The 11,725-nt window shown below is 43.6% G+C and overlaps 1 protein-coding gene across 1 annotated transcript in view; it reads left to right on the top strand.

The window, feature by feature from the left end:
- Positions 1–11,136, top strand: part of INF2 (inverted formin 2) — a 40,088-nt gene extending 28,952 nt beyond the window's left edge. The window contains exons 2-5 of the mRNA XM_032771590.1: positions 6,053–6,461; positions 8,061–8,176; positions 8,823–8,982; positions 11,099–11,136. Coding sequence (XP_032627481.1) covers positions 6,065–6,461; positions 8,061–8,176; positions 8,823–8,982; positions 11,099–11,136 — 711 coding nt within the window. The 5' untranslated portion in view covers positions 6,053–6,064. The remainder of the gene's footprint in view (positions 1–6,052; positions 6,462–8,060; positions 8,177–8,822; positions 8,983–11,098) is intronic.
- The last annotated feature ends 589 nt before the right edge of the window (positions 11,137–11,725 follow it).

The raw sequence follows: 11,725 nt of genomic DNA on the forward strand, positions 1-11,725 counted from the left end.
CATCATCAGCATGGATGCATGTCCCCTGGAATGGTGGTTGAAGCATGAAGGACATATGAATCTTTAGCGCATCTGGCACATAAATATCTTGCGATGCCAGCTGCAACAGTGAACACCTGTTCTCACTTTCAGGTGACATTGTAAACAAGAAGTGGGCAGCATTATCTCCTGCAAATGTAAATAAAATTGTTTGTCTGAGCAATTGGCTGAACAAGAAGTAGGACTGAGTGGACTTGCAGGCTCTAAAATTTTACATTCTTTTATTTTTGAATGCAAGTTTTTTTGTATATAATTCTCCATTTGTAAGTTCAACTTTCATGATAGAGAGATCGCACTACAGTACTTGTATTTGGTGAATTGAAAAATACTATTTCTTTTGTTTTTTCACAGTGCAAATACTTGTAATCAAAAATGAAGTGAGCACTGTACACTTTGTATTCTGTATTGTAATTGAAATCAACATATTTGAAAATGCAGAAAGCATCCAAAATATTTAAATAAATGGTATTCTATTATTGTTTAACAGTGCGATTAATTGCAGTAAATTTTTTTAATCACTTGACAGCCCTAATTTTGATAACTAAAAGTAAAAATATATATTAAAAAATGGCATTAATTTCCAGGCTTGCTATCAAAGGGTTTAGTGCTATGCGAAGAGCAGAAAAGCTATTTACCCCTAATCTAAAAGAAAGTAATATTAACAGAGAAAGAGGAGGGTGTACAGAATCAGCAGTTGCTTCTGGTGCCTGGAGGCTGAATGGCACAGAACTGCAGTACATCCCTCCTCTGCGAAGTCAGGGAAAGGATTTCATTCTCTCCGCCCTGTGGAGATCTCCAGTGCAAAGCTGATGTTCCAGGCTTTGCACCAGGTAGGAACTTTGGCTCTGCACTGTACATACAGGGTTAAAACTTGCAGTCCTGATTCAAGCACAACTCCCATTAAAGTTAATGGCACAGATTCTTCTCTCCTTTGACAGCAGTTTTACCCCTGTGTAATTTCACTGACGTCAGTGAAGGAATATATTTTCATTTACACTGGCATAAGGAAGAGGAGAGTCAGACCATGTGAATTAGGACAGAGGAAGGGCTGTACAGTTTGGGCCTGTCCTACACACGTATGTTTGGCCTAAAAAGGGAAATTATCAACCACATTTTGTTCACATGCTGCATTTTACTGAAATATAGGAATGAGAACTACAATAAGAGTTTGCACTTTCAGCTGAGGGTCTCAAAGCACTATACAGCTGCTTAGGAATTAAATCTCAAAACACCCCAATGAGTTAGGAACATATTATTATGGCCATTTTACAGGAAGAGAAACTGACGCTCCGAAAGATTACTGACTCAGCCACAGTCACACAGAGCCAGGAACAGGACCCAGATCTCCTTATTGCTAGCCTCTGCCTTGGTCATTAGACCATTCTTTCCTCCCAGGAGAAATGCTATGTGCAGAACGAGATGTAGACAAACATTAAGGTGTGGGTAGCAATTACTGGTGCCAAGACAAAGTTGCACACATAACAGTTTGAATTCTTCCACTGGTTTCACACACCTTGGCTCCAAAACTATTCCTCATGCCCTTCCCCACCCAAAGAGACACTGCAGCAGGAAATGTGCTTAAAGAAAACAATAGCCTATTAGCATTGCTTTGCAGGCAGACAAGGCAGTCTTGCTTTTATCTGCTTTGGTCTAAAACACTGACGTCATCAGGCAATATAGAGAGGTGGTTTTATTTATTTACCTCCTTTAGCCGCCTCCTCCTCCTGTAAAGCTAGAGGGCCCTGCCTGCAGTGGGCACCTGGTCTAGGACCCATTGAAGTCAGCCAGACGGATCTGGGCTTGGCCTCAGACCCTGGAAGGTGTGTGGTTTTGATGCACAGCATAGGGCAGGATTGGAGGCACATAGGAAATGGGTCTGCTGCATCCCTGCCTGCATCAGAACCCAATACCCTGGGGACTTCCTTTGCAGGAAAAGAACAGACTGTGACAGTAAATCCACTCCGCAGCAGCTTAACCGGTAAGAGGGCTACCTCTGCCTCAGGGCTCTAGCAGACTGCACAGAGCTCCACCGCTTTTGGGGTGGGGGAGGATTTTTTCTTCCCCTCCCCCACAGATCACTGCCTTGTGCCAAGCCCAGCTTCTTGTACTTAGTACAGAGAGGTGGCAGTAGAGAAGCTTCACCCCAGTGAATTTAATGAGGATTTTTGCCCAAGTTAGGACTACTGCAGAATTCAGTTGTTAGTGACAGATCATAAAAGTCTGGCTGCACTGGGAATGGATTTTTGGTTTGTGTATTTTTTAGCTGTCCAGTATGTGCCTAAATGGCTCATTCGCTGCTTCTCATTTTCCATTGTTACATTTTTTCAGTCAAACAGTACTGAGAGAGAAGGGGCCACTGACTAAGCAGTGCTGAAATTTTCTCTGTAGCTTCAATAAACATTTGATCTCAGGAACTTTTCTGTTAAACTCCCCGCAGTTACACCACCCCTTTTGACCCCTCACCCAGTTTTAGATCAGTACCCATCGCCTTTAGTGTGGCTGGCAAACCTGCATAATCCGAGCTATTCTACTGGAAATAGCAGTCAATCCAAATGCAAAAGTTCTGAAAAGCTATAGCAGTTACAAGTCTAGTACATTCCATTCCGATGACACATCCGTACTGCAAGGAGACACACTTTAAAGCAACAGCTCCATACCTTAAATGCCTGTGGCTGGTGAATAGACACATAGGTTTCCAAAGGCAAGGTAACCCTAAACTAAATGGTGATGGGTGGGGGGGAGAAGGGGAGAGCAAATAAAGTTCCCTCTGAATCGGAAAACCTGGCTGTATGTACAACAGCATAATGGACACTGGGGTAATCATCACTATTGTCCATCCCAAACGTTCAAAAATCACAAGTCAGGCATCAGAAAAATCGGGAAATTGGCTTTAAAATCACAACACTATTTTGGAGCAATTATAAATGTGGGTTTCTTTTCATTTGCCTTCTGAACCTTTTGATACACTCAGTTCATGCTTTCAAACTTTTCTCTGCAACCAGAAGGGCTAGAAACTTACTGCTTTGGTGGGGTTATTTGAATGGAAGCTGAGATTCTTCTATAATCACTTGACTTCGGGAGCTGGGACTTTAAGAAAAACCTCAAATATGGCAAGACATGATCAAAATCACAGGAATTGGCAGTCCTGGGTTACTGTTATAGTTCAGCCATATGCTTATGGGACTGTGCTGCTTCTAGCTGCCCTGCAGTTTATGTGTGGCCTCTGCTGCAGAACCATAGATTAGAACATCCATTGGGTTGTCCTAAACTATCTCAAAAATACAGTGACCGTTAGCCACAGTCTGCCAGAGCACAGCACAGCCAGTGACACTCCCCCTTGCCCTAGCACGGGGGTTCTCAAACTGGGGGTCGGGACCCCTCAAGGTTCTTACATGGGGGGTCATGAGCTGTCAGCCTCCACTCCAAACCCGGCTTTGCCTCCAGCATTTATAATGGTGTTAAATATATAAAAACTGTTTTTACTGTATATTGTTTTTACTCAAAGGCTCGCTATGTGAAAGGGGTCACCAATACAAAAGTTTGAGAACCACTGCGCCTAGCACATCCCCAAGAGATTCACTTTGCACCATGCAGATTTTCTTCCTACATCAGGAGAATCCCCAGCTGGCAGTTTAAGCACAATGGAGTTGTTGTGGGTCTCAGGATTGAGTCCGTGTGTTTCCCAAGAGTGGTTCAATTGAAAAAAAAGGGCAAAAGAATGTTGCTCTAGGGAAGCCTGTGCCATGTATCAGGCGACAGGGCTGGATTTACACCTTACGGGCTCCTAGGCACAGCATCTTCAGTGCCCTCCTACCCCTCCACAAATCCCCCACCACAACTGCACAGCACCCTGTACACCACCACCCCTGTCCCGTCTCAGACCCCTCCCACTGCCCAGCACCCCACACACACAGCCCCACAGCCACAACTGTCCAGTGCTTCAGCACAGACCTTCCCCATCCCCCACTGCCCAGTACCCTACTAAGCCATCCCACTGCCCAGCACTCCCTACAAACCCCCTCACTGCCCAGCACCCCTCAACACAGCCCCACTACCACAACTGTCCAGTGCCCCACACAGACCCCACCACTGCCCAGTACCCCGCACAACCCTCCTCACTGCCCAGCACCCCCATATACAGTTCCACCACCACAACTGTCCAGTGCCCCACACAGACACCCCACTGCCCAGCACCCCAACACACACAGACCTTCCCCATCTCCCACTGCCCAGCAGCCCCCACAAACTCCCCCACTGCCCAGCACCCTCCCACAAACCCTGCCAGAGACCCGCTCTTCTGTGCCCTGTCCCCCAGCCGCATTCACCAGCCCCGCTGGGAGGGGACTGTGTCCACTGAGCTGATTGCTCTGGGCTCTCAGGAGCAGCGTGATCAGTCATGCTGGAGCAGGAGTGGGGCCTGCCTAGGCCGGGCTCCCTCAGGACCCACCTACCCAGCAGGGCCCCCAGCTGCATTGGACTGCTGAGCTCTTCCCATGCTGCTTCACCTTCCCTGCTGTCAGGAGTGCTCCAGCAGGGCTGTGAGGCTGTCTCCCCATCAGCCAGCTCTGCACCCTGCCAGGACCTGGGAGTAGCAAACTTTGAATTTTTAAGCACCCTGAGAACTTTGGTGCCCCTAGGCGTGTGCCTACGGTGCCTAACTGGAAATCCAGCCCTGTCAGGAGGAGAACTCCATCCTCAGCACATGTCCTTTGGAAGGGGTGTACCTAGTTTTTCATTACAATGTTTCCATTACTGCCTCTCTGCTCCTCTTTCCACTGGCTCCTCGAGAACATGAACCCCCTAATGTCCAAAACTTATGATGCTCCATATAAGATACAATAGCTGCGCCCCTCTCTAGTACCTACTTGGCTTCATCTCTCATTCTCATGCACCATGCTGCAACGTTGGGGTTGAAAACACCACAGGGGATGTTTAAATCCACACACTAAACATCGAATTAAGAAAAAAATCATAGAAACTATTAGCTTTTGAATTTTTTCTTTTCTTTTCTTTTCTTTTAAACAGTGTAGACAAATCAACAGGAGGGCTGGTCAAATTTTTTCCATCCAAGTTATTTAATGACGGAAAATTGAGGTTTAACCAAAGTAGGGGGAGGGGTGTTTTTGTTTTTTGCAAAAACAAGTGTTAGTTTTTTGTGGAAATGTTTGATTTTTTGTCAAAACAAAAATCATCCAACTCCTCCAATGTTTTGCTTTTCTGCCAAAATTTTTCAGTATTTGAATTTTTGCCAAAGAGAAAAGAAAATTTCTGTGGAAAATTTAGATGAAACATTTTCTGGGTGGAGGGGTAGGAGGACCCAAACATTCTTCAACCAGTTCTGTTCAACAAAACCTAGGAGATCGGCTGGTTTCTTTTCAAGCACTTGCAGCTGAAGAAAAATACCAAGCCAACACCTGATAATACAGCACTTACACCACCATCCTTTCCATTGTGTGAAAACTAGCAAGTGATTATTGAGTGATATAAATTAATTACTTTAAAAACTATGGATTACTGTCTTTGATCTTCTAATGGTTAAGCCAGTCTGGACAGATTGCAGTGATTGGTTGTGATGTGAGTAGATTAAATGCAATGGAATCTTCTTTCAGTAGCTCAGGGGTTCTCAAACTGGGGGTCAGGACCCCTCAGGGGGTTGCAAGGTTATTACATGGGGGGTCGTGAACTGTCAGCCTCCAGCCCCAAACCCCGCTTCACCTCCAGCATTTATAATAGTGTTAAATATATAAAAATGTGGTTTTAATTTATAAGGGGGGTCACACTCAGAGGCTTGCTGTGTGAAAAGGGTCACCAGTACAAAAGTTTGAGAACCATTGCAATAGCTGGAGAGCTACTCTTCCAGTTGATCAGTGTACCTGCTGGGCACTTGAGAATAAAGACAGACTTTCAATATCTGTGATTTAAGTTTCTGATCACTATGGGAAATGCCCCTTCATTTGAGGAGATGTTACCAAATCCAAATATTTCTCACTTTGCCTTTTCATTCCCTTTAAAGGAGAGATTATTCATGATGTCTGTCAAGAAGGAAGGTGCCCAGAAGAAATGGGCTGCCGTAAAGGAGAAACTTGGGCCCCAGGAGACTGACCAGTCAGAGGCCAACCTAGAAAATGCAGAGCCAGAACTATGCATTCGCCTCCTACAAATGCCCTCAGTAGTGAACTACTCTGGTCTCAAGAAGCGACTGGAGAGCAGCGATGACGCCTGGATGATCCAGTTCCTGGAGCTGAGTGGCCTAGATCTCCTCTTAGAGGCCCTGGACAGACTGTCTGGAAGAGGAGTATCCAGGATTTCTGATGCCCTGCTTCAGCTCACCTGCATTAACTGTGTGCGAGCTCTCATGAACTCCCACAAGGGGATCGAATACATTGTCAGCAATGAAGGCTATGTCAGGAAACTCTCTCAAGGTAAGAATGCTGATTGTTCCTTTTAAACACACACAAGTCAGCTTTGCAATAAGGCTTCTTGTTGCTTAGTCACCTGCTCCACTCTGAACATAATATATATCTGTGAAATAATAAAGAGGTATTTTTATCATGCAGTTGCCTTTTAAATATCATAGGGCTTTAGCAGCTTTCTCACAAGGACATTAGAGGCTATTCTTATGCCTACTCATTTAATAAAACAGGGATTTTTTCCTCTAAAAAAAACCCTACTGCTTTTAAATGCCACTTCCCCCAATTGTTAGCATATGGCAAAGAAGAAATATTGGACCCGTTTCCACATAGAAGTCTTTCATGTTTTGCCAACAAAAGTAAGACATACTCTGTCTTAGGATAACATTGAAACTACTGGTTCCTTACCTCCCTGACTTCACCTGGTAGACAGATATCTGTCACTTATTGTTTGTCAAGTCAAAAAGCAGAGTGTGGACAGTTAATGAAGTGGACATCAACAGCTACAATTGACAAAGAAGAAGGGTGTCTCTGTGGTTAAGACTCAGAACATCTCAGTTCTATTCTTGATGCTGCCACAGATTTCCTGCGACCTTAATCAAGTAATTTAATTTCTCTAGGCCTTAGTTTCCATCTGTAAAGTGAGGCTAATGCTGCCTTCTTTCTTCCATCCTTTGTGTGTCTTGGCTGTTTAGATATAAGTTCTTCAAGACATCTCTTACTATTTGTATAGTGCTAACCAGAATGAGACCCTGGTCTTAGCGGAGGTCTCTAACGTTACTCTATACTACTAATGCCACATGGATCAGCATTCATGTCATGTGCCCAGTCAGCACCTGGCCTGGGTCAGGGAAGCTAATGATCCAACCAGTGGATCAAATTCACTGATGAATCCTAGTCATGTGCCACTTGAGGCATGTTGTGCATATGCTAAGGAGAATCACCATATCTACAAACCTATTATTTATAGCTATTTAAACTCTCTACTGTTTGATAAGCTTCTATATTTTAAAGTATCAGAGGGGTAGCCGTGTTAGTCTGGATCTGTAAAAGCAGCAAAGAGTCCTGTGGCACCTTATAGACTAACAAATGTATTGGAGCATGAGCTTTCGTGGGTGAATTCCCACTTCATCAGATTTTCCTTTTTCTCCTCCCAGAAAGAAAAGTCTTGTCTTTCCTAACAGCAATAAAATATAGGAATGGGCATTTTTCATTGTGGAAGTAGGAGCATTTGTAGGGTTATTCAGTAATGCAATCTTTTTGCTTCAGTGTAAAAGATTAATAAAGTATATCCTGGCCCCTGCTCTGTGGAACACACAGGGAAAGGGGAAGCAGAAATATGGGATGGCTGATTAGAGCAATTCATAGTACACTCATTTAAACTCAAAGAATAAGACTGTTCAAACAAAAGCCTGCAACATTTCTCCTTCTTTTCAAGAAACTGAACCATTTTTGTGAATTTGCAATAAAATGTGTAATTCTTGAGTGCAGGTATTTGAATCTCATTGCAAATAACATGCAAGCCACAAGTACGTTGCTTGTGTGCATCACAGACTATGGATGTTGATGGAGTTTCAGAGACACTAATATACATTTTTCTCCTTTTGGCAGCACTGGACACATCTAATGTCATGGTCAAAAAACAGGTGTTTGACCTGCTAGCTGCACTCTGCATTTACTCAGTGGACGGGCATGCCCTGGCTTTGGATGCTCTGGACCATTATAAGGCAAGTGCATAGTCAGAGCACTATATACTGTTATTATCTAGCTCCCTGTGTGATAGGTAGACCAGTGTGCAGTATTATTTCAGTTCTGATCCTGCAGCTGGATGCACATGGATGCATCCCTGCAACTGGGGGCACAGCACAGGCATAGGGATCAAGTTGCGTCATTCTGGTTAGAGAGTCAGGGACTGAGCTTTGTGGTAAGTACAAAAAAAAATAAAATAGATGCCTTCCTTGTCAGCAGAAATCTGAGTGGCTGCACAATGACTCAGCTAGAGGCAGCTGGCTGGCAGCCATAAGAATCTCTGTGGCAGCCCTACCAGCATCAGTGGAAAATTCACAAGAATCAAAGGTACCATTCCTGTGGGTTTCACAGCCCTGGATGGCTGTACCAAGGAGCAGGAAGAAGTCTCAGGTCAAAGAGGAAACTTTTCCAATGCAAGTGATCAGTTTCCATTTACTTTCTCTGCTGACTAGATGTCTGCTCAGTGATGGAAGGAGCTGTCTCTAGCACACATTTTTCTTTCTCATGTTTAGTGAGATATGCTGATGAGGAGTTAAGATACTGACCTTGTTTTGGAGTCTGTTTTTAAAAGGAAAAAAAAATTTCTAAACTGGAACATCTGCAATATCACTTGTGTGTTAACAGACTGTGAAGAACCAGCAGTATCGATTCAGTGTCATAATGAATGAGCTCTTCGCTACGGATAACGTGCCTTACATGATAACGCTGCTAAGTGTTATTAATGCCGTGATCCTGGGGACTGAAGAACTAAAAATCAGGACGCAACTCAGAAATGAGTTTATAGGTAAGTGCAGCAAAACGAAGACTCAGGGGTGCGGCGCCTCCTGCTGGTCATTTGGGAATTAGCTCATCCAGCACTTGGAGCGCCTCCTGGTGGCTGCTGTCTTGCCTGTCGCAGGCCCCGTGTCTCTCCTGCATCCCGGTGCCCTTGGGGTTCTGCCCACCATAGTACCCCCACACGCTAAGTCCCCCTCCCAGGGGAGCCCCCAATCCCCTATACCCACCTTGCCTTGGTGGCTGTTGCCAGTCATCATCTAGCCCCCTCTCACTGGGGCAAACTGCAGGCTGTATTGGCCACTCATCATTGGCAAGAGGGTTGTACCAGCTACCTCTGCCTATTCCCAGGCTGCACCTCCCAGCCCCAGTACCTGCATAAGCCTTTATCAAGGCCTCAGCCTGGGGAGTTGCCAGGCTGGAGCTCCCCAGCACTTCTTGCCCTTCCCCAACACTACTCTGCTTCATGTATCCGATTCCCAGGCAGCTGGGTCCTTCTCCCTCCACGGCCGGAGAGAGACTGTCACTCAGCTCCTGGCTCACAGCCCTTTTATAGGGCCAGCTGTGGCCTGATTGGGCATGGTCCCAGCTGTGGCTGCTTCCTCAGTCAGCTTAGCTTTTTCAACCGGAGCAGGGTAACTGCCCCGCTACAGTAAGAAAGTGGGTTGGATTTAACTTTATCAAAGGAATGAAACTCTTGAACTCAAGGCAGTTCTGTGGTAGGTTTTCAAAATACCAGTAAGATAGTTAAATGGAAAAAAAAAGTTGTGCAAATTGTATTGTGTCATACCTGAGACACCAATAATGAGCCTAATTTACAGCCAGTGCAGTAGCCTTTGACTCTCGTTTTATATTTGATACACTTTCTTTAATCCCATTATTTCAAGCTGTGTTCTTTTTCACATAAACTTGATCTTTTCTTCTTGTAGGCTAACAGAATTCCAGCTTAATGTACCCTATATATACACTGCAACCTCTATTCCATGAGCTAGTTTAATCAACTCATGTCTGTAGCAGCCCAGTCTTTATTCAGGCCTGATCTACACTACACATTTATCTAAACATAAACTGCCTTACATTGACCTAGTTGTGGAAGTGTCTCCACTTAAATTTGGCTCGCACCGATTTAATAACACTACCCAAGCAGCATAAGAGTTGCGGTTGATGTAATTAGGTTTATGCAGTGTCAGTGTAGATAGTGCGTTGCTTACATTGACTGTAGCTTTCAGGAGCTGTCCCAAAATGCCCCATACTGACCATACAATTCATACAAATGCTTCTGGTGAGGACGCGCACCACCAACACAAAGAGCCAAGTGTGCACATGCCCAAGCGATTTAATAACTGTGGGGGCTGTATGCTGACGTAAGTTAAGTCAACAGAATTTTGTATTATAGACATGGCCTCTGTAATTCAGGGCCAAACTGAGATCTGATGCAATTTCTCTCACAGTTAATGGGAGTTGTGCTTTCTTTTGCCAGGACTCAGTTTAGCCCATACAATGTAGCACGTGATTTAAGAACATACAGTAGTAGTCTCTAATTGCTTGAACATAAGGAATGTTGGGTACAATGAGACAGACGTTCAAATACTCCATTTTAAGAAACTTCATGTGCAGTTGAGGATAATACACCTGTTTTTCACAACATTGTAAAATAAAGTCCTGATCCTGCAGATATTTAGCTCCAGGGTATTACGCACCTACACAAATATTTGCAAGACTGGGGATCCAAGCTCTTTTTGATGAACATTTTCCTTTCCTTGTCCCAGTCTTGCAAACATTTATGCATATGCTTAACTTTACTCATCCTGAGTAGTTCTGTTGAAGGCAATGAAACTGCTTGCAGTAGTATGTAGTACTAAGCATGTGCATAAGTCTTTGCAGAACTAGGAGGCCATAATTTTTTTTTAATTAATTTTTTGTACAGCCTTGCAATATACAATGATTAGAGGTTCCAAGAGGAGAATTTAGGCACCTTGGTAATAATAAAAAAATGCAACTTTCAATAGCAATTTAATCCTTTGCACCTGGGAAATGTTAGGTTTTATGCATATACAAATTCCTCACAGAAGTGCTTAACACCTAGTAGGATTAGAATAATAGCACTTTTTATTTTCCTCTGTCAGGTCTTCAGTTGTTGGATATTTTAAACAAGCTAAGGTAAGGTTTTCTTCTTTTAAACTTTATTTTATAATGCGATTTCATTTCGATACAACTATAAAAATACGTAGTGCTTATTTTAGCAATTCTTTCACTTTATACAAATGTCTATTTTTATTTTATTTCCTTTTTAAAAAAATGTTTGGTTTATCTATATTTTTCACTGCTTCCTTTCTGAGTTCTCTCCTGGTTAGAAATATAAAAATCACTGCATTTCACTGCACTTTTTCCTGTGATATCTCATTTTTTCTCCCTTTATGTTAACCATGGGCCAGAATCAAAACCCAAGAACCACACCCCTCCCCAAGCTTTTGCAGTGTTCCAAATCTGAATCGAGATCTACATTTTGTAAATAGCTCCTTTTTCTAAACCAAAACCTAAGATCCAAGCACCCCAAATTTTGGAGTGTTTGAAATCTAGATCCAGATCCAAACTCGGATGCTTGAGCCCATCTCCATGTTGTAGGGTTCTGATCCTGGAAGTATTTGTGCACATGCATAACTTTCAGCATGTGTTTGTAGTCCTGTTGAAGTCAAGTGAACTACTCCATGCTTAGAGTTAAGAATGTGTTTAAGGGCCTGATCCACATAGCA

This window comes from Chelonoidis abingdonii, chromosome 4 (assembly GCF_003597395.2).
Source record: "Chelonoidis abingdonii isolate Lonesome George chromosome 4, CheloAbing_2.0, whole genome shotgun sequence".
Classification (NCBI taxonomy): Eukaryota; Metazoa; Chordata; order Testudines; family Testudinidae; genus Chelonoidis; species Chelonoidis abingdonii.